The sequence below is a fragment of the Microcaecilia unicolor genome, chromosome 3 (genome assembly GCF_901765095.1).
Source record: "Microcaecilia unicolor chromosome 3, aMicUni1.1, whole genome shotgun sequence".
In the NCBI taxonomy this organism is placed as follows: domain Eukaryota; kingdom Metazoa; phylum Chordata; class Amphibia; order Gymnophiona; family Siphonopidae; genus Microcaecilia; species Microcaecilia unicolor.
The window spans coordinates 321,605,133-321,629,145 of NC_044033.1; the positions used below are offsets into that span (position 1 = coordinate 321,605,133).

The following is a 24,013-nucleotide window of genomic DNA, read 5'->3' on the forward strand; positions in this document are numbered from 1 at the left end:
CTGCGCTCGAAAGAATCGCACACCCACCCAAAAAAAACGGAACAATAAACCAGCGAAGGCATAGTGATCAGGAACTGGCTGTTGGTGGCGGCTAGGGTGACACGGATGGCTGCAAAAACGACCCGTAAAGACCTGAAGGAAAAAGCCCGCGCGGAGAACAAAATGGCGGACAGGGCCGCTCCAGCATCGCCGTCGCCTGGTCCATTGTGGGCGGCCGAGCTCACGGAAGAAGTGAGGTACGCGGTAGAGCAAGCGGTGGGTAATAAACTACAGCTAATATTGGACAAATTAGAAGGGCTGACGGAGAAGCACACACAACTGTTTAATGAACTTCAGGCGGTGCAGCAGAGAGTGGGGCAGGCTGAGGAGGATATACAAAAGGTCTCAGAGGAACAACCCAGAATGCAGGCGCGGTTAGCGGAGGTGGAGGCAAAGCTCGACGACCTTGAAAATCGCTCGAGAAGGAATAATTTACGCCTAGTAGGGCTGCCTGAAATTTTGTCTGAGCGGAACCTTTGCGTATTCCTGGAAAAATGGCTCCCAGAGGCGCTTGGCAACGCGGAGTTGGCGGCGGCATTACGGGTAGAACGAGCACATAGACTTGGCACAAGGAGGGAGGACACAGAAAGATCCCGAGTGGTGATTTTTAAGATTCTGAATTATGCCCATAAAATACTTATCTTACAAGAGCTGCGGGCAGGCAAGCAGCTGGAATATAAAGGCAAAAAAATCCTCTGTTTTCAGGATTACTCAACTGCAGTGTCTGCAGCGCGAAAGGGTTTTGCACCGCTGTGCACAAAACTTTTTGGGCTCAAGTACAGATTCAGCCTCCTTTACCCAGCCAAGCTCAAACTATTGGAAAACGGACAAGCAGTATACTTCGACAAAGTAGAAGATGCAACTAAGTATGTAGATCGAATGCTGGCAAAGGGGCGTGAGAGCTGAGACTGAGAGGGAGTTTGAGATCCCGGAGCATCGTTCACAAGTTAACAACACCAGCGGAGTTTGACTGCAGTCTACAAACGAAAGTTACTGACATGTTTTGGGTTAAGGAGTATTGATATTCAAGTTGCCAGTTGCAAGTTACAATACAGTTTGACTGGTTGATAATGGGGAACACCGCCCTCTGGGATGATGCCTGCCCCTATTGATTGTTTGTTTTTTGAGAATTTGCAGTCTGCAGTGGGGCCAGTTGATGGCAACAGTAAGGATACTTGGCATAGCAAACAGAGGCTAACAGGACAAGTCAAAGGAGCAATGGGCAAGGCTGATGTGGACTGTGATTACTTGGACCATTGGTTTGTCGTGTTTTGAGCTGCCCGGGCTAGGATACAGGATGGGTATCCGCTATTCAACCAGCCCAAATTGACGTAATGAGACATACAATACCTGAGAGCAGCATGAGGGAATGGAGTCCAAACGATGGAGACACCACTACAAAGCTTTGGGGAAAAAAGCAGTCCTGAGTACCTTACCGAGAGGAGAGCCGGTGGTCTGCAGGGATTTGACGTTGTTGTTCCAAGTAAAGTGGATAACTGTGGTTGATAGCATCAGGAGACATGGAGTTAGTTGGGCCGCATCTACCAGCTGGACAGAGAGGGGCTGGTATGGCTACTAGCCTGAGGAGAACTGGGTGTACCCACGATGACATGAATAGAAGGGACAATATAGTGGACCTTGACTAAACACAAGAGGTTTGGTAAGCAGAGCCCTGGCGAGGGGTTGGGTGGGTGGGGATAGTTATAGATCCAGGAAGTGCCTTAGCCTTGAAAAGCTGGAAGTATGCCAACAGGCAAGGGGAGACAGATGGTGGGTATAGAGGGGGAAAGAGAGATGGTGGGTGGGTGGGGGGAGGGTGGTGGGGAGGAAGGAGGGAGGGGGGATAGGAGGGGGATATTTCTGTGTGCATGGGGCGAGAAAGAAAGAAATGTGAAAGGGAATCTAAGGGTGACCCAAAGGGGAACGATGGAGGAATCTTTGGGTGCAGGAGGGGCGAAGGCTGGGACGCTCTCTCTGCACATAAGGAAAAAGAGTGTTTATGAAGTCTCACAATTAAAATATAGAACAGAGAGAGGAGTGACATGACTACTTTGCAGTGTATAACATGGAATGTGGGAGGTATTCACTCCCCGATTAAGAGACAAAAAATATTGAAAGTGTTGAATGATAAAAAAGTGTCTATAGCATTTTTGCAGGAAACGCATCTTACAAAGGATGAGCATGAGAAATTGAAAACTTGGTGGGTGGGGGAACAATATGGTGCACCAGCAGTCGGAAAGAAGGGAGGAGTGGTGATATTGATACGGAAAAATCAAAATGTAGAGGTCAGGAAGGTGGTGGCCGATAGAGAGGGAAGGTATGTGCTAGCCTCAGTGGTTGTGGAGAGGCAACCACTTCTGCTATGCAACATCTATGCTCCCAATACATATGATAAGAAGTTTGTTGATCACATCACACGTAAAATCCATATAATGGGTGATATCCCCATAGTGGTGGGAGGAGATTTGAATGACGTGTTGGATCCGGCATGGGATAGGTCTCACCCAACTGGGAGGGATCTGGCTAGAAGGGAGAGAGGTAACTCTAGAATCTGTGATATGTTAGAACTAGTGGATGTGTGGAGAACGCTACATCCGACAGACAAGGATTTCTCACACCTCTCCAGAGCACATCAAACATTGTCTAGAATAGATTACATTTGGATCTCAAGGGAGCTACTCACAAAAGTGGAGGAGGCACAGATAGGCCCCATTACGATCTCTGATCACGCTTGGGTGAGAGTACAAATTACAGTAGGAGAGGGAGGCTTTCAGATGGGGGCATGGCGATTTCCAGCCTATCTCTACCGTGATCCCCAGTTCCTGCCTTTCCTAGTGGAGAAGTGGAGGGATTATAGTAGTACCAATGCACAACATAGGATAGACCCTGTGCTCTTTTGGGAAACAGCAAAGGCAGTGCTTCGGGGAGATATAATATCTTATCTAGCTTTCAAAAAACGGATCAGAAATAGAGAGGTGATGAGACTGGAAAGACAAGTAGTAGAGTTGCGGAAGAAATATGGGGTACATCATGAGTTGCGATTCAAAAGACAATTATTGGAGGCGCAACAAGCCCTAAATGAACTTTTACATGAGAAGGCACAAAAAACGAACATATACTATAAGTATCAGTTATACAGGTTTGCTAATAAAAGTGGTAGATTCCTAGCCAGGATTGCTCAAAGGCGATTCAATGCCAAAAAAATACTCGTGATGGAGGATAGTATGAGAAAGCGGGTTACTAAGGATGAAGGTATAGTAAAAATTCTGGAGGACTTTTTTGGTCGTCTGTATGCAAAACAAAAAGACCTAGTGAGACCAAGCGAGACTTATCTTCATAGTGTAGAACTGCCGCAGATCTCAGAAGAAGATGCAGAGGTGTTAAATGCCCCAATTACAGAAGAGGAGGTAGACCTAGTAATTAGATGGAGCAAATTGGGGAAGGCACCAGGGCCGGATGGTCTGCGGAACGAATTCTACAAGCTTCTGAATAGTGAGATCAGGCCCGTATTGACTGTAGTGTTTAATGACACCATACAACAGGGACAGATGCCCAGGCATCTTAATAGAGCACAAATTAGTGTACTACCAAAACCAGGTAAGCCAGCAGATAAACCAGACTCGTATAGGCCGATATCATTGCTGAATATTGAATTGAAACTATTTGCAAAGATAATGGCAAATCGGCTAGCCAGATTTTTACCATCTTTAATAATAGATTCACAAGTGGGATTACATGTGGGAGAGTCATAGCAAAGAATATGCGTAGAATCTGGGTTGCTCTGGAGAAAATAAGACACGATAGGAACCCAGCTCTTCTTATTAGTTTCGATGCCGAAAAGGCATTTGACCGAGTAGATTGGAACTATTTGTTCGCAGTGTTGAAGGCTTATGGGATCACAGGGCTATATGCGAGGGCAGTCAGAACTTTGTACACGGGCCCGCAGGCGCAGATATTTGCAAATGGTTTAAGGTCCGACTGGTTCCCAATAAAGAGAGGTACGAGGCAGGGGTACCCATTATCGCCACTACTTTTTATATTGGCATTGGACCCCCTCCTTAGAGAAATCCAGCATAATACAGATATTCAGGGAGTTATGATACGAGACCATAGCTTTAAAACAGCAGCTTTTGCAGATGATCTGTTGGTATTAATCACTGACCCAAAGCGATCACTGCCATATCTTATGGAAAGTTTGGAGGAATATGGGGACTTCTCAGGATTCCGGCTGAACCTCATGAAATCCGAGGCCCTAGCTAGCAATGTAGAACTTGAGGGGGAGTGGGGAGATAGATTCCCGATACGGTGGGCAAGGGGTTCCTTTAGGTATCTGGGAATACAGCTCCCTATGGATACCAGGCAAATTTATCACCTGAATATCGCCAAATTGCTAAAGGACACTCAGGAACAATTATCACGATGGTCAGGGCTACCTGTGTCACTTATGGGTCGGATATAGCTATTTCGAATGATAGTATTCCCACGTTGGCTTTATGTACTACAAGCATTACCGTTACGCCTGGGAAGGCGGGAGCTGGTGGCATTGCGAAGCTTAGTAGTGAAATACTGCTGAGCTGGTAGGAAACCTAGGATGAAGTGGCAGTACCTTATTGGGAATTGGAGACAGGGAGGGTTGGGCATCCCAGATATAAGGACATATAATCAGGCCTGTCTCTTGAGGCATTTGAGGGATTGGATCCTTGATGCACACACATACACAGATGTAGGTCTAGAAAGGGCATACTTTTATCCTTGGCACCTGAATTATTTACTACATGTTAGGAGAAAAGGACAAATACCTGAAAAGTTTAGAGATAGCGGCTAGTCGACTCCTCCCCATGATTGGGAATAGGGATTTCACACCGGGAAGTGATAATGCAGTATTTCGCAAGCTACATGGCCAAGGTGTGGAACTATTGGGCAGTTTTCTTAAGGATGATGACACTGTAATCTCCCTAGTTGAGTTTCAAAGTAAATACTCAGGGGGGTCTTTAGGAATCTTGGCTTACCACCAGCTTTCTCATTACATACATAGTATCCCCAAAGAAGGGCTGACCCATAGATTTGAGATTAAATTGCGGGAGTTTTTGGAGGGGAATGCGTTGGGACAGGTATCCATATCTTGGTTTTTTAGAGAACTAGAGAAGGGGCAACCGGAGAAGCAGGTGACAGAGGTAGCGATGAAGTGGGAAACTGAGACTCATAGGCCTATTTCTGAACGCAAATTACAACACTCACTGAGGGGCATACAGAGGGTAATATATAGTGCAGAATTGCAAGAATGCCAATACAGAATACTACATAGGGCTTACCTCTCTCCCAGAAGGGCATTCCATGCACGGGTAACAGGGACAGATGAGTGCCTAAAATGTGGGCAGGGCAATGCCAACCTAGCGCACTGCATATGGCAGTGTAAGCCCATACAGGCATTTTGGCGGAGAATAGGAAAATTCGCAAGGGAGGTTTTAGGCACACAGGTTTTCATTACATTTGATAGGATGCTGCTGAGTGTACCTGAACAGTGGGGTGTAGGGACTCAGGGAGATAGAGTGTTCCTGAGCAAATCCTGTATAGTGGGGAAAAAATGTATTATGAATCATTGGATATCGGGCACACCCCCCTCTTACTGGTACTGGAGGAATAAGATGCATCAAATAATGTTATGGGAGGCGAGAGGGGCGAGAGAGACGCCAAAACGGCAAGCAAGGTTTTTGACTGTCTGGAGATCATATATAAATATGATTTCACCGAGAGCAAGAAGTCAGGTGCTCAATGGGTTGCCTTGGGAAGTAAGGAAGGTAGATTGAGTTAAGGCTGAACCATGCTAGCAGAAGGGAGGGGGGAGGGGGGAAAGGGGGAAGAAGGGAAAATGAAACATAGGATCTGGTTAATAAAATTGTGGTTACGATGTGATAAGAGATGAGGGACTGTAATAAAACTGTCAAATTCCTAGATGTATATTGACAGAGGTGGAAGGGAGGAGGGGAGAAAATGGATTAAGGTTAATCTAATCTAGGTTATCATGGTGGTGACTATGTTAACATTAAGGATGGGGGAGGGGGAGGGAAAGGGGAAGGGGTGAAAAATGTTAAAATTGTTTGATGACAGATGTTATCCTTTAGTTCGATTATGGATGTTCTGATGCTAGCATTTCTGTTTAGACCAAAATTTGAATGTTCTGTAACAAGATTGTCATCAATAAAAATATTGAAAATAAACAGTAGTTCAATTCCCAAGACAAACAGTTCTTTCAGTTCATCATCACAGTTCAGTCACCAAGCAGCAGCTTCTACCTTCTATCCTCTTTACCTTCAGGAGAGTTCAATATTTTAGGGACTCCCTCTACCCAAGGGTTTTCCCCTGCATCAGCTTCACGGTAAATTCAATACTTTTGGAACTTCCTCTCACCCAAGGAATTTCAGCCTGCTTCAGTACTTTAGGGACCTCCTTGCCCAAGGGTTTTCAGCCTGCAACTGCTTCTCTCCTTCTGCTTCTCTCTCCTGAGCTGAACTCCTGAGACTCCTTCCCACCTGCCTAATCAATCCCTTGCTTCAGCTACCACAACCAATCATTCTCCTTCCATTAGCTTCCCCACACCCATACCAGCTGAGTTAAACATTAGACTAATGAGACCAATGATGAGCTCCTGCCCACAGGGTTTCCTAACTCTCTTTCCGCCTAGTGGCAGCCACTCTACACAACCTGCCAGCTTACACCCATGTCTTCCCCGATTGCAGCTAGGAGTCCAGTCCAGGTTCTTCATCTCACCCTCTGGCTCCTTGCCTACAATGCCTTCTGGGACTTGTATTTCAGACTGGAACTGCCTTAACCCAACTATCCTGGATGTGACTTTATCACAGATTTCATTGCAGGTAATAATATTTTAAAGTGTGTTAATGCAGTCATGTGGTATTACCTGTCCATGTTCAAAAAATAAAACTTTCTTATGCGTGTTGTGCATTTTAAACTTTTCACCAGGTCTGCTCAGTGTGCTGCGGTGGCAAAGAAAGCAAATAGAATGTTAGGTATTATCAGGAAAGGAATGGAAAACAAAAATGAGGACATTATAATGTCTTTGTATCGGTCTATGGTGTGACCGCACCATGAATATTGTGTGCAATTCTGGTCGCCGCATCTTAAAAAAGATATAGTGGAATTAGAAAAGGTGCAGAGAAGGGTGACAAAAATGATAAAGGGGATGGGACGACTTCCCTATGAGGAAAGGCTGAAGTGGCTAGGGCTCTTCAGCTTGAAGAAAAGACGGCTGAGGGGAGATATGATAGAGATCTAGAAAATAATGAGCAGAGTGGAATGAGTAGACGTGAATTGTTTGTTTACTCTTTCCAAAAATACTAGGACTAGGGGCCAAGCGAAGAAGCTACAAAGTAGTACATTTAAAATGAATCAGAGAAAATGTTTCTTCACTCAACGTGCAATTAAACTCTGGAATTTGTTGCCAGAGAATGTGGTAAAGGTGGTTAGCTTAGTGGGGTTTAAAAAGGTTTGGATGGATTCCTAAAGGAAAATCCATAGACTATTAATAAAATTACTTGGGGAAAATCCACTGCTTATTTCTGGGATAAGCATCATAAAATGTATTGAACTTTTTGGGAATCTTGCCAGGTATTTGTGACCTGGATTGTCGGAAACAGGATGATAGGGTCTACCCTAGTATGGCAATACTTATGTACTTATGTCCATGGCAGCATAGAAGAGTTGGTTGAGAGGAGCAGTGTCTAGCAGCACCCCTTCACTCTCTACAACCTGGACTGCTTCATGTACCAGTCCCAACCCTATCCAAACACTCCCCTCTCCAGCTTAACAATGGCCCCCATCTGACCTGACCTCCCCCTTCCACTAACATTAAAAAATACCCCGCTGGTCTAGTAGCCCCCAGCCCTCCCTCCCACCCACCCCCACCTCCTCACACACAAATTCCATGGTAGTCTACCAGGAGTCTACCCACTCCAAGCCTAGCTCCCAACCCCAATACCTCAAACAAGGCAGGAGCAATTCTCACTTGCTCCAGCCTTTCGGTGCTGCACCTGCAAAATGGCAGCGTGCAGTGCATCGTGTGGGATGGAGTATCACCATTTTGCAAATTACGATGCTCAGAGGCAAGAACAAGTAGGGCATTATACCACCAGGATGACTTTTTAATGAAGAGGAGGGGGTTCGGATATGTGGGAACAGGGTAGGTGCTGCTAGACACCAGTGATATGTTTGGTGGGGTGGTAAGAGGTATTGAATTGGGGGTAAGTGGCTGATAAATGCCACAGTATGTTTTACATGTCAACTTTCCTGTCAGTGCTTGAGCCAATCTGCTTTCATAAAAAGTAGGGAAACCTGAACGAGAATGTCTGGAACTCAGAAACTCTCCTGGCGAAGGCAATGTCTACCAGAAGACTGTTTTGACAGTAAGTGTAAATCTTGAAAGTGGTTCATATGTCACACTCTGCAAGGATTTGAATGCCAGATTAAGATTCCTTTCAAAAAAATAGCCATCATCCAGGTGAGCAGCTACAGAAGAATTCTGCATCTGACCTGTGAAACAAGCAAGTGCTGTCACCTGGAGTTTCAAGGAGGCCATAGCTAATCCCTTCTTCTTACCGTCTTTAGGAAAAGCCAAAAAAAAAATGAGCTTTGGAAAAATGAAATGGGGGAAAAAGCCCTGTCCATGCACCTGCTCTCCACACTCTTGCACAAGCAACTCAAGTGGAATAGGAAAGATATTACTTGCTTTGCAAGGAGCACCGAGAGATTAGCCCATTGTTCTGTGGCAGCTGCAGTGGCTTTAGAAAGATTGCACATTTTTTTTCCAATAGCATGGGCATGCATGAACTGCAGTGCATGTGTCAACCATTGCAGATGTGTGAACCAGTGCGCATGTATGAAATTATCAGGAAAGAGTGTACATTCTTTCTGAAAAAATGTACCTACTACACACTCTTTGGAAAGAGGGTACACTTATTTCAAAAGCATGCACAGTTTTAATGATATTGCCAAAAAATTAAGACTATCCAAACAAAACAAAATAAACAATGGCGCAAACAACATGGAAAATGAAGCAAAAACAAACAAACAATTGAGCTGCCCATCCCTATTTCTGACTAAACCAAGACAGTTGAAGGGGAGGAGGAGAAGAATATCATGTAAATAGCTTGTTGTCCTTTGACTCTACCTAATTCTTGTCACTGTTAAAAGTACTGTAATTTATTGCTGAAAGAGTAAGGTTTCTGGTTCAGAACTCTAACTTGGGACCATAGTGAGTTACAGAAAGCAAGAAGGATGAAGCATGAATGGAAGTGTACAGCTTAGTAGGGAGTGTTTATAATTAGGATCTGCCTCACCCATTTGCACAGCGGAAGCCATGGGCTCTCTTGTACTATCCTAGAGAGAACTGCAAATCCCCTCTAGATACTTAATTACCCCAACCTGGTATCTGCTCATGACAGTGTTACTCGGTCAAGGCAGTATAGACCCTAGTAATTAGAAAGGAACCCAGTATGTAGTAGATATAATAAGATAGTTTATTACAATCTTACCAATGGTAATACAGGTAAGTTAAGCATTCACATAATGGAGCAGCGTATCATGGCACGTCCTCTCTCTCTAGCCTTCTGGAGTCTTCCTTCTCTGTTCTTCTTCTCCTCTTGTCTGCTCTAATACTCCTCAAACTGCTGCTTATATACAATTTTGGCCCCATTCATTTTAATGGACCCCAGTCTTTCTCACCAGGGCTCTTGGTTCTTATCAGTTGATCAGAATGACTTCATATGTTCCCAAACCTTCCACTAGCCCCCCTTTGGATGTTTTCACCCGGGGTGCAGCTGACCCAGCACTATCTCTACATAACCATAGCAACTCTTGCTTATGACGTCTTGCAGGTGCCGGTCTTAGGATTGTTTATAGAGTAGATTGCCCCCACCCTTGCCAGCTCTCAATTACCTCAGTACTTGCCACAGTGAAATGTAACTGTGTCAAAGGTGATCTCTGATTTTTACAAGCTAGCTCTCTTTTGTATCAGAGATGATTTTGATTTTAAGAGGGCTAGCTCTTATTATGAGCCATTGGCCTGTATTTTACTGAGAGCAAGGGCTAGCATAACTCTTCAGGAGTGAGCCTTGATTTTAAAAGTAACCTGTAAAATAAGAAAGATCAGTACACATGACATTTCTATTTCAAGCTGAATTTCAGAGGCTTGAAAGTATGAATTGGCCCATAGGTGGTCAGAAATGGAAACCTGAACTTTAACCTGCTTAGCTTCCTTCCTCACATGGTCATTTCCCTGCTCCATGCCACCTTGCTTTGCTCTGGGATTTGGCTCCAGACCCTGGAGAGCTCACAGGATTCCCTCTTCCCTCTGTTCTTTCCACAGAGGCTCAATCAAGGAGAATCGTTTATAAGTAAAAAGCTTTATTTTCTGGCTTTAATTCAACATAATCACAAAGGAAGACACCTTAATTCCAGGTTTTTGCAGGTCATGCCAGCAGCTCCAACAATGTCCTCACTTTAACACAAAATAACTCTTCTTGATTAGTCCTTTTCTAATCAGGACATATCACATTAGTGGGCTTTGCTGCCAAAAGTACCTTTCAGGTTTAAACAGTCCAAGTAACTTCACTCCTTTTAACCAAAATAACTTCTCTTTGGAACATAACATAACCAGAAAGAAAACTCAGTAGCTCTGTATTTTGCAGTCCAAGCCCTTTCCAGTCTCAACACAGTTTATACAACTTTTCTTGCTCAAACTTACAGCACAGATAAGCAGCTCCTTTTCACCTTGTTCCTGCTGGGGTTTGACTTGTACCAAGTTCCTGGCTTTTCCCTGAGGTCAACACCTGTCCCCTCTTTAACAGAGAACTTCCCCAGTGCCTCAATCTTTCGCCTCCGGTCTTCCACCACCGTCTCCAAAGAGCTGCCATCCACCCCCTTACGATACCTTTCCCGATTTGGGCCAGAGCCGCAATCTCCATCTGTTCCTCCCCTAGTCCTTCAGTTACCTCCATTTTATCCTCATCCCCAGCTTCCTCCACCCCAAATCTCTCCAGCTGGCCCTCATTACCTTCCTCAGAAACCATTTCCCAATCTTCTATCTCCTCCCCTAGCTCCTGCATAGCTGGGTGTGTAAGAGAGGGATTCTGGGAATGGTAGTTCCTCCCCTTCTTCCTTAACCCTGCTAATCTCTCGGCCTCCGGAAGCGCGGCTTTCTGAATGCTGGAGTTTTGATTATGAAATCTGTCCCACCGGGGTTCCCCTGTTCTCTGCGCCCCCTTTCCTCGTGACTTTCTTAATCCCTTTTCGCCTGCCTTATCACAATGTTATATCAAATTATCCCGATATATTTAGATACCTCCTCAAGCCAAATGCAGTGAGAGCTGCCCACCTGGCTTCAGGAAATTAACCAGTGAAAGCGAGCCCATCTGCTGCTTTGACTGTATTCCGTGTCCACAGGGAGAGATCGCCAACCAAAGTGGTGAGTGATATCATGTGGCATGTCAGTGACTGTGGGATATTAGCTATGGTGCTCATTTTCAAAAGAGAAAAACGCCTCAAAAGCATCACAAAGTTGCAAATGAATGTGTTTTCTGCCAAAACATCTAAATTGCAATTTTCAGAGCTCAGAACTTGGATGTTTTATTCTGCAGTTCATCTAAATTGCAAGGGGGCATATTTGAAGTGTGTTTTGGGTGAGACTTGGGTGGGCTTTAAATTTGGATGTTTTTCTGATACAATGGAACAGAATAAATGGTCCAGGGCAGGAAAGAAGTACGTTTTTGTCTAGACCTGTTCTAGTCATGACTAAGTCTGAAAAGTTTCCCTAACTGATGAGCTGACCACTGGAAGAATGAAGGTATGACTCCCCCTTAATCCCCCAAGGGTCACTGACTCCCTCCCAACCCCCAAAGGTGTAAACAGTGACGGTAGATACCAGGCTCTATGACAGCCCCAGATATTATAACCATTCCTAAGACAGCAGCATGCAAGTGGATAGAGTAGTGTTGTGGTCAGTGCAGTGGACAGTGAACAATGGGACTCAGGTTCAATTCCTACTTTATTTGTTTAAGTTCAGTACAAATATGTGAGCCCTTATGGGACAGAAATAACTCCAGTATCTATATATGTATATGTAAGTGACCTGCAAGCCTGAGAATTACTGTAGTAGTGGACCATTAAGTACAGTAGGTTTTCTCTCTCCCTGGAAGGCTCACCATACAATATGAACAGGTTTAGGTGGGATTTGTACATGGGTCCATTTATGTGAAGTCCACTGCACTGACCAGTAGGCTGCCCCTCTGCACTGCTGCGATGTCTGTTTTGTCAGGTCACTAGGAGTGCTGCAAGACAGCTCTTCTTATGCTTTACTTTTCTACATTTTCTCCTGGGACTTTTTGTTTTATTTTAAGTGTTACTTACAGATGAACATGTTGAGTCTAAAAACATCTAGTTCAAACCCATAATTGAACAAGAAATGTAGATGTTTTTCTGGTTCAAATATGGCAGCAGGCTAGATGTTGGATTGAAACATTTTCAGCAGAACTTCTCAATTCAGACTTGGATGTCATATCAAAAATGCTCCTCCACAGCTCCTACTCAGAGGTATGCAAAGCATAGAAAATAAATAAATCTATATAGGCCACCATTTTCTCAATGGGATGAGCATCTTTCTTATTCTGTAGTTTCAGGAAAATTGTCCTAGATAGTAATTCCCAAGTTCACCCTCCATTTTAGGTGGGAAATTATCAATGTGGGCTACCAATGAGATATGTGTTTTACCGTCAATAATAATTATGCCTTATGTGCTGAAACAGCACAAGTTTAGTGGTAAAAAGAAAACATCTTAATGTTAGTCCATGTTGACAACTGTTCCCTGTAATAGCTCAGAAATTTGTAGAATTGAGGCTTTAGGGTGACATTATAAACACGGGTTACCATTAAGCAGGGGCGTAGCTATGGGGGACCCCGGGGGCCTGGGCCCCTGCAAATTTCATCCGGGCCCCTGATTTGGCTGGCTGGGGTCCCCAACCCCCACCAGGCAAAGCCTTCTTCAGCTGAGAAGGAGCGTCAGCGTGCACAGGAGAAGCAAGAAGAAAGAAGAGCAGGACAGTGAACGCAGCTGCGCCGGAGACCAGCGCTGAAGAAGGCTTCGGCTGGCAGGGGTTGGGAACCCCCACTAGCAAAGGTATTTGTTTGCGAGGCGGTGGGGGGGTGAGGTGAGGCATGGCGGTGGGTGAGGGGGGCAGTGAGATGGCACTCAAAATGTGCCCCCAACCTTGGGCTCTGGCCCCCTCCCACCATGAGGTCTGGCTACGCCCCTGTCATTAAGGTGTGCTATTTTACTATTACCCTGGGTTATTAGTAACTAGGGGGAAGTTCTCAATGTGGGCTACTATTAAGTTGTGTTATTTTAACACAGGGTCCCATGTTATACAATGATAAAATAACCTATTACTACTATTCAGTGCACTTTTTCTAGTGAAAAAGGTGCCGGTACTCAAATGCTAGGCCACCCTTCAGGGGTGGGGGTAATCACTGAGGGACCCTCTCCACAATAGCCAGGCCCCCTGCAACCAGTCACAGAACTTATGACAAGGCAGAATTGGTGTGTAGAGCCTGAGCTCTTTCATTAAAACTTGGGGACCATGGCTCAATTTTAGTAGCCAATGGAAAAGGTGCCGGTTCTCAGTACCCCCTCAAAAAAAGCCCTTCTACTATTAATCATTTCTATAATGCTACACATTATATGCAGCTGCTTTCTCTGACCCTAGTGGGTTCATAATCTAAGTTTTTTGTACCTGGGGCAATGGAGTGTAAAATGGCTTGCCCAGCATCACAAAGAGCTGCAGTGGGACTTGAACCCAGTTTCCCAGGATCTCAGTCTACTGCACTAACCATTAGGCTACTCCTCCACTGTATATACTGGTACCTCTTTGTACTTGGGGCAATGGAGGGTTAAGTGACTTGCCCAGAGTCACAAGGAGCTGCAGTGGGAATCAAACTCAGTTCTCCAGGATCAGTCTGCTGCACTAATCACTAGGCTACTCCTCCACTCCAACCTGACTTAACAGAAACCCACATTGATAACCTCCCCCTAGGTATCATTGCATAAAATGGGACCTGTGCTAAAATAGTACAAGTTAGCAGTAAACAAAATCTGTCATAATGGTAGTCTGTATTGATAACTTCCCCCTTAGCTGGATTTAACCTACCAGTTTGTTATGGAATGGGAATGTCCGGCTTATGATTGGGATGATCCATCTGGACAATTTGTTATTTCTCATCTTGCATTATTTGTTAAATAATTGTCATGAACATATAGGACAAAATTCTATAAATGGCACCTTAAAAATCAGTGCCAAAAAATAGCACTTAGCGCTAGTCTATAAATAACATAGTTAGGAGCAGTTAATAGAATAGCGCTAGGAACCGCAACTACATTTAAGTGCGACCATTAACACCAATGAAACATCAGTATAAATCTCTGTGCCTAATCCCGTTATTCTCTAACAAAGTTCATAAATTAAAGGAATGCCTCTGATCCACCCATTGCCACACCCTCTTTTAGGACCCACACATTATCACCAATAATTGCTTGTTAAAATCTGAATTATCAGCTAACAAATTTAATAAAATTGTGCATGCAAATTGGACAGAGATAGGGTAAAACATGAGCGGAAGCATGATGTACACATGTACTTTATACATTATTCAATCCCATGTATTGTGCATGCATCCATTTTCTTCTGCTCGTAAAAATAGGAGTGTGTTTTATTATTATTATTGTTGTTGTTATTATTATTATTATTATTATTACTGCAGTCTTATAACCCGCAAAATACCAAAAGTTCACTGTGGGTAACAACAGACAAAAGCTGAACAAACATCAGGAATTACAATATTTTAAACCAAATTATACAATAGTTTAAAAAAATACACCATTACCACAAATTTGTAAACTTTCTTAAAAAGAAATAACTTAAGAGCTTTCCTAAACTGAAGATAACCACAAATCCTGAAAAGAAAAGATGGAAGATAACTCCAAAACTGTGCAGCCCAAAAAGTAGATTGAAAAATCCTCTTTGCCTTTACATGGCAAAATGAGGAAAATCAAAAAAAATTGATTTTTCATATAGCTAGAAATAAAATCATTTTTAAAAAACAGGATGAACACCTAAATAGGGAGGGTCCAAGAAAGCACAAAGGCAGACGATCTGCAAACTCCAAAACGGAAAATAGACAAAGCAGATCGTTGAAAGACAAAATGTATTTTATTGATGAGAACCAAATAAAATATATATAAAATATATATTTATAAAAACAGCCCTACACAGGCCGTGTTTCGCCCAGCAGGGCTGCTTCAGGGGCTACAAAATAAGTAATATAACATTTTAAAAATCACATAATAAAAACATATATATTGTATTATACACATATTCATTGAATGTAGAAATATAAACAAAAATTACATATATATATATATATATATATATGTGTGTGTGTGTTCATATTTACATTTAAATGTACATAAATATAGAATGTAAAATATAAAATATGACACCAATATCCCACAATAATAATAAATAAATAAATAAATAAATAAAACTAAATAAAACTGGATACTTAATCAAAAGATAGACTGTAAATTCTATGCATGTTAATTATGAATGACTAATATGTTGATCACATAAATAAAGCAGAAAATCTCACAGTCATATTGAAATAATCAAATGATAATGAGAAGAAATAACAAAAATATATATCAACTAATGGACATCCACCTTAAATTGGAAAGCATATTTGCTTAACACGACAAGGAGAGCATATTAATTTAATAAAACATATAACTTATATTACATGAGTAAAAAATATTGTTTTAATAGAATTAACATGACCAAATAAGAGACAGAAGACACCCACCTACACAATAATCCTTTACTGTCGAAGTATAATGGATATATTGATGAAAGCGACTGAAACAAACTGAGAAAAATCAAAAATAAATAATAAATATAAGAGTATAGAAATATGCATATGAGAATATAAAATATATAACTATTAGAAATAAAAAAAGAAGAATGTTAAAAGAAAAAGAAGGACTCACATGTACAGACGATCACCTTGATTATATCTTGAAAAAACAGCTCAATCAGAAATGCCAAAAAACGGAGAATATTGACCTAAATGTAAATATATCATATATCAGTAATTAAAAAGTAAAAGTTAAAAAAACGTTGCCATGAAAGACTGATTTAATAGAAATATTATACCTGCAACTTAATAAAGGACATAGTGGCCAAGAACGTCATTATGTGTTGGTCAAATGTTGGGTAGAGACGATAGTGGTTACAGTGCTATGGTATAGTGTAATTGCTAAACAGCTAAAGGGCTATAGATTTTATCCCTTAAATATAATGCCAACCTTATGGTCAAACATTAATCAGCTACCACAGTTTACAAAAAGAATAAGAAGTGTGACAAGCGTTAGGACTTACATGAAATCAATCGGACAGCCTCATATCTCTGAAAGCGCTGAAAAAACGCTGTGACGAACACAGGAAATTAAATAGGAGAGTGAAAGGTCAAGGGTCAAAGTCCATCGATTATTGTGACTAACATTACTGGGTGAAACGATGTTATTACAAAAAGGGCAAGGATGCCCGCTGTCTCCTCTCCTGTTTCTTCTTACACTTGAGCCGCTAGCAGCCAAAATTCGTCAAGACCCTCATTTAAAGGGGATACAGGTGGGAAGCAAAGAATACCATATAAACATATTTGCAGACGATATGTTGCTGCTTATTGATAATGCTTCTTCGGGTATTTTCCACATGATGGAGATTATTAAAGAGTTTGGAGCGTTTTCTGGGTTAAGCATTAATTTTGGAAAGTCGGAGGCGTTGCCAGTAAGTAGTCCATGTGCTAGTAGCCAGCTGCCCTTAATGTGGGCCAGGGGTGGGATTAAATATTTGGGGGTGTATTTGAGTGCAGACACAGCATGGGTTTATCAAAAGAATATCATTGATAAGATGGAAGCCATTAAACATCTATGTAGGAAATGGAAGGATCTACCAATTAGCTTTATGGGAAGGGTAGCTTTAGTGAAAATGGTGTTGCTTCCCAAGATATTATACCCGTTGCAGATGCTACCTTTGTGGGTGAGGAGGAACAAGGAAACGCAGTATCGGAGTACAGTGGTGTCCTTTATATGGCATGTGAAGAGGCCTAGAATCGCATTTGATAAGCTAACACTGGAAAGAGACCAAGGAGGGCTTCGTTTGCCGGCAGTTAGGGTTTATAACGTGGCGGCACTCATGCAATGGATCCATGAGCTCCACACAGAGGCGGAATTTTTTTCCCCGGCTGGTTTTTGGGCAAGCTGGTGCTCGCCGCTAGATCCTTTTGTGGTTTTAGAGCTAGGCACCACCAGGGGTTTGAGAGAGGCCGGGAAGAATCCTTACTTGTTGGCGCTAAGGAAGGCATGGAAATGGTGGTGAACTTTAGGTGGGATTCAGAAAGGGCCGTGTCCGTTTTTGACATTGACGGGTAATAGGAATTTCTTGGCGGGTTTGGGAACGACAGTTTTTCAACGGTGGAGAACTAATGGTTGTAGATATATAGGTGATTTTAGGAATTTGGGGGGACAGGTGTTCCCTTCTTTTGAGCAAGTCGGGCGTGCATGGACAATTCCGAGATCCCAGTTCTTTGCATTTTTGCAAGCAAAGGACTTTGTAATGACATTAGAGAGGAAATCCCGGGGGCCTGCAATATTTGGGCGGGTGGATTCCGTTTTTTTACATCTCCCTGCTTCCTTAAATAAATTGTCACAATGGCAACAGTTCATCCGGGCCAATACAAGAGATAATGGATTGGGGAAGTTGGCTATAGCATGGAGCAGAGCCATAGGTGAAACTGTGAGCCCCGAGCTATTAGGGGGGGTGTTTGGGGATCTTAGTAGGTTAACGCCCAATGCCGCATTGCAAGACATCCAGTTCCGAATCTTACATAGGGTCCACATCTCAAGAGACCGGGGGAAGGTTATGGGGTTTTGGCCAGATGATCAGTGCGTTAAATGTGGGGGTCAGGTGGGCACGCTTCTACATTCCTTTATGGAATGTCCGACATTAAAGGTCTTATGGACAGGAGCTCTCACACATATATAGTACACAGTGAGTTTGAATGGTCTTACCTGGTGATTTATATGGGAAGTATTACCAATCTGAGGGATCAAGGGCTGAGTGAGGCTCAATGTAAATTCATATTAGTGGCCGTCCTGCTGGTTAAGAAATGCATTTTGATGTCATGGGTGGATAAGTCTCCCCCACAGCTACAGACCTGGTTGGGACTGATGAAAGAGATGGCTCGATGGGTGCTTGAGTCCCTTGCATACACGGTCTCTATGGGGTCGAGGCAGTACAAAGCGTTATGGGAAAGGTTCATTGGAGAAAATGTATTGTCTAATGATCCCCTGCAATTGGTTCTTATGGAGCGGGGGAGCGGTGTGCCGGCTGGTGAGTAATGGGAAAATCCTTGAAGGTATATGCCAGTTGTTTATTACAGGAGGCACCAATGTACTATGGTCAATAGCACGGGAGGGTTGGGGGGGGGGGAAGGTGTGGGGGGGAGGGATGGGAGTATTATAGATAACTGTTTATAAAGAAAAATGAGGCAAGGTTGAGCTGTAAGGTGGGAAACATCACTGTTATGAAGCTCTCGTAACCATTGTTGTGCTTTTGCTTGTTAGGATGGACAGTTTGTATATCCATGAATACCTTGTTGGTTAATGTAATTTTACCTTGACTTAATAAAGATACTTTCAAAAAAAAAAAAAAGATAACAGATAAAAAGTAAAAAACGGGGAAGTAAATGAATTGTATAAATGAACTGATTAAAATAGCGAATATATATATATATATATATATAAACGAGTGATGTCACTGTGATTGTGGCCAATCATGTTTAGAATAACGAATATAAATAAATAAATAACGAAAACGATTGAACCTAAAATTGAAAAAAGACTCAAAAAAACTGAAAAAATGAACGAAAATAGAAAAAAAAGTATGAATTGTGGTGAATTTGAATGCCAACCAGTGACGTCAGTAATGCATGTCCATCAAAATGCATTAAATTATATTCAGAGAATACAATAAAAAAGTGAAAGGTCAAAGGTCAAAATACATCGAGTATCATAACTCACATTAAAGAGAGAATCAAATCATGTTGAAACTAACAAATATAACCAGATAACGGAAATGATTTGACCTAAAAACGAATGAAGAGAGGAAAAAGTGTATGGATTGTGGTGGTTTCAGATGCCAAACAGTGACGTCAATAATGCAAACACAGCCATACATAATATACTAAGTTATATGCAGGAGATAGAAGAAATCACTTATAAAAAGACAATAATTTATATATATATATATATATATATATGTGGAGGATAAAAATAACACATAGGAATTGCTATAAAAATTGTAGCCTAATGATGATAAGATGTACCATGGTTAATAAAAATATATAAAGGACAATGTCTGATTTCTTCATAAATAAAGGAAGAGCTAGCACTTGGATATATAGTTAAATATAATGCCAACCAATAACATTGGTAATATGAACCTTACTAAAACACAAAAAAATGAGGTTTATCAAATATATTAAAAAAGTATATATATGCGTACAAAGTGAGTTAATCTTTTTTAAAATATTTATATATACATATATATATATATAATTGTGCCTAGTTAATATATTCGCAATCACAGGGTTTCTGAAATGAATTAAATGTGAATTCTGAAGAACAATATAATGACATTTTAAAAAATGAATACATTTTATTTAAACAATAAATAATAAAAATAGAATGATATGTGAATTAAATAATAAACCTCAAATCAAAAATATAGTAAAAATATTATTGTATATTGCCTAAATACAAAGTAAAAAATATTCCAAGTTATAATTTGAGATATATATATAAATATCAAAAAAGTAAAATAAAAATAAAAATTTTTAAAATTGTGTAAAAATTCTAATAAAAGGCAAAAATGGTATCGATAATTGATTGTAATGTACATGGAGCAAAAATAATGGGTAATAAATAAAAATTGAAATCTCCAGACTCCATTCCTTTTATCTTGCTGCACCATATACCTGGAATAGACTTCCTGAACCGGTACGTCAAGCTCGATCTCTGGCCGTCTTCAAATCTAAGCTAGAAGCCCACCTTTTTGATGCTGCTTGTAACTCCTAACCCATTATTCACTTGTTCAGAACCCTTATTTTATCATCCTCACTTTAATATTCCCTTATCTCTTGTTTGTCCTGTTTGTCCTAATTAGATTGTAAGCTCTGTCAAGCAGGGACTGTCTCTTCATGTTCAAGTGTACAGTGCTGCGTACATCTAATAGCGCTATAGAAATGATAAGTAGTAGTAGTAGTAGTTTCATAGTAACATAGAGGGGCATAATCAAATGTCGCCGGCGAAATAGACCGCCGGCGATCTATTTTGGCGGTGGCACAACGGCTGGCCGGAACCATATTATCGAGAAAGATGGCCAGCCATCTTTTTTTTCAATAATACGGTTTAGCCCGGCCAAATGCCAGAGTTCACCGGGTTTGAGATGGCCAGTTTTGTTTTTCAGCGATAATGGAAAAAATGCCTGCGATCTCAAACCTGGCAAAATCCAAGACATTTGGTCGTGGGAGGAGCCAGCATTTGTAATGCACTGGTCCCCCTCACATGCCAGGGCACCCTAGGGGGCACTTCTAAAAATGTTTTAAAAATACAAAAAAAATACAAAAAAAGCTCCCAGGTGCATAGCTCCCTTACCTTGGGTGCTGAGCCCCCCAAATCCCCCCCAAACCCACTCCCCACACCTCTACTCCATTACCATAGCCCTTATGGATGAAGGGGGGCACTTACATGTGGGTACAGTGGATGTTGGGGGGGTTTGGAGGGCTCAACACTTAGCACCACAAGTGTAACAGGTAGGGGGGGATGGACCTGGGTCTGCCTCCTGTCAGGGAGCTGGGTATGACATTTGAGTCTGGCATAGAGGCTGGCAAAAAAGTGCTTTATTTTTATTTTTTTAGTGTGGGAGGGGATTGGTGACCACTGGGGGACTACGGGAAGGTCATCCCCCATTCCCTCCAGTGGTCATCTGGTCAGTTGGGGCCAATGGCGTAGCCAGACTGCCAATTTTGGGTGGGCCTGAACCCAAAGTGGGTGGGCACAAAGTTTTCTCTCTACCCCCCCCCCCCCAGCAAAATTTAGTCACACTCAGATGCATTTGTCACACAGGGTAAAGTGCTGCTTTTCAGTGCATCCGATTTCAGGCAATTTATTTAATAGCCTAATCCTTTTCAGTGAGCTTTCAGAGGCCAAAACCTCCTGCCTCAGGTCAGTATAATGCTGTTACGGTATCCTCTCCTGACCTAAGGAAGGAAGTATTGGTCTCTGAAACTTTATTAACACAGGTACCATATTACTTTATCCTAAATTAAAAATAAAATTATTTTCTTTACCTTTGTTGTATGGCCATTTACTTTTTCTCATTGTGTTGCTCCCAGTCTCTAGATTCTGCTTTCCTTCGTTTTCGCTTAACTCTTCTGCCAGGGTTTCCTGGCCATTTGTCATTTTTCTCTCCTTTTTCTTTGCTTTCTTCAATATTTTTCTGCCTCTCTCTGTGTCCAGATTTAATTCATTCTTACTATCCATTCTTTAATTTCCTTCATCTACTTATGGCTTTTCATCTTTTTCTCACCCTTGTTCTCCCCATGCCCCTTCCTCTTATTCCCCAATCTTTCACTACTCCCCCTTTCCATGCAGCAGCTCTCCTCTTTCTCTCCCCATCCTTCCAGTGTCTCCCCTCTCTCCCCCATCCTTCCAATAGTCTCCCCTCTTTCTTTCTGCATCCTTCCATCGTGTCACCTCTTTCTCCCTACCCTTCCATCCAGCGTCTTCCCTCTTTCTCTCCCCATCCTTCTACCCATCTACCCTTTCTCCTGATCCTTCCATCTATTGTCTCTCTCCCTCCTTCTAACCAGGGTCTATCTTTCTACCCTTTTCTGTTCAGTGTCCCTTCTCTCTCCACATCCTTCCAGTCTCTCCCCTTTTTCTCTGCATCCTTTCATCCATCTCCCCTCTTTCTCTGCCATCCTTCCATCTGTTTCCCTCTTTCTCTGCCATCCTTCCATCTGTTTTCCCTCTTTCTCTGCCATCCTTCTGTTTTCCCTCTTTCTCTCCCCATCCTTCCGTTTTCCCTCTTTCTCTCCCCATCCTTCCATTTTCCCTCTTTCTCTGCCATCCTCCCATCTGTTTTCCCTCTTTCTCTCCCCATCCTTCCGTTTTCCCTTTCTCTGCCATCCTCCCATCTGTTTTCCCTCTTTCTCTCCCCATCCTTCCGTTTTCCCTCTTTCTCTGCCATCCTCCCATCTGTTTTCCCGCTTTCTCTCCCCATCCTTCCATTTTCCCTCTTTCTCTGCCATCCTCCCATCTGTTTCCCTCTTTCTCTCCCCATCCTCCGTTTTCCCTCTTTCTCTGCCATCCTCCCATCTGTTTTTCCTCTTTCTCTCCCCATCCTTCCATTTTCCCTCTTTCTCCCCATCCTGTCATCCATTTTCCCTCTCCCGATTCAGGACCACCAGCCCCAGCTCCCATTGCCGGCCACTGCTGCTTTTCCTGATGAGCAGCAGGGCCGGCGCTACAAAAAGAAGAAGCACTCAGCTGACTGAGCTGAGCGCCAACGCAAACGACGACTCACTCGACGAGAAAAAATGTTTTTCAAAAAACGCGGCACCGCAGGCAGCCTCGAAGCATTGGCTGCTGGCTCTGCAGGCTCCTCCCGTCTCTTACGTCACTGCCCCTGCTTCGCTCCAGGGGCAGTGACGTAAGAGACGGGCGGAGCCTGCAGAGCCAGCAGAGCCAGCAGCCAATGCTTTGAGGCTGCCTGCGGTGCCGCGTTTTTTTTAAAACATTTTTTCTCGTTGAGTCGTCGTTTGTGTTGGCGCTCAGCTCAGTCAGCCTGAAGGAAAAGTGGGTGGGCGGGCCAGAGCTGAAATTGGGTGGGCCTGGGCCCACCCAGGCCCACCCAGGCCCACCCGTAGCTACGCCCCTGGTTGGGGCACCTTTTTTAGGCTTGGTTGTGAAAATAAAAAGAACAAGTAAACCCGGCGAAATACTGGTTAACGCCGCTTTTTTCTTCCATTATCTGTGAAAGCCGGCCATCTGGTAGCCACGCCCATGCCCACCCATGTCCCGCCTTCGCTTCGCCGGCGACACGCTCCTTTGAACTTTCACCGTCGAGGCGACGGGAAAGTGGCGATGCTGTCAAAAAGCAGCTTTTGATTATACCGATTTCGCCACTTTTCCGAGATCGCCGGCCATCTCTCAATTTATGTCGGAAGATGGCCGGCGATCATTTTCGAAAATAAGCCCGATAGTAACATAGTAGATGACAGTAGAAAAAAGACCTGCACGGTCCATCCAGTCTGCCCAACAAGATAAACTCATATGTGCTACTTTTTGTGTATACCTTACCTTGATTTGTATCTGTCATTTTCAGGGCACAGACCGTATAAGTCTGCCCAGCAATAGCCCCGCCTCCCAAACACCAGCCCCGCCTCCCACCACCGGCTCTGCCACCCAATCTCAGCTAAGCTTCTGAGGATCCATTCCCTCAGAACAGGATTCCTTTATGTTTATCCCACACATGTTTGAATCCCGTTACCGTTTTCCTCTCCACCACCTCCCATGGGAGAGCATTCCAAGCATCCACCACTCTCTCCATGAAAAAATACTTCCTGACATTTTTCTTGAGTCTGCCCCCTTCAATCTCATATCATGCCCTCTAGTTCTACCGCCTTCCCATCTCCGGAAAAGGTTTGTTTGCGGATTAATATTTGAATGTCTGTATCATATCACCCCTGTTTCTCCTTTCCTCCAGAGTATACATGTTCAGGCCAGCAAGTTTTT

General features: G+C 42.9%; 1 protein-coding gene across 1 annotated transcript in view; it reads left to right on the forward strand.

The window, feature by feature from the left end:
• The first annotated feature begins 1,134 nt into the window (after positions 1-1,134).
• LOC115464690 (vomeronasal type-2 receptor 26-like) overlaps positions 1,135-24,013 on the forward strand; it is a 64,366-nt gene continuing 41,487 nt past the window's right edge. Inside the window, exon 1 of the mRNA XM_030195047.1 lies at positions 1,135-1,298. Coding sequence (XP_030050907.1) covers positions 1,135-1,298 — 164 coding nt within the window. The remainder of the gene's footprint in view (positions 1,299-24,013) is intronic.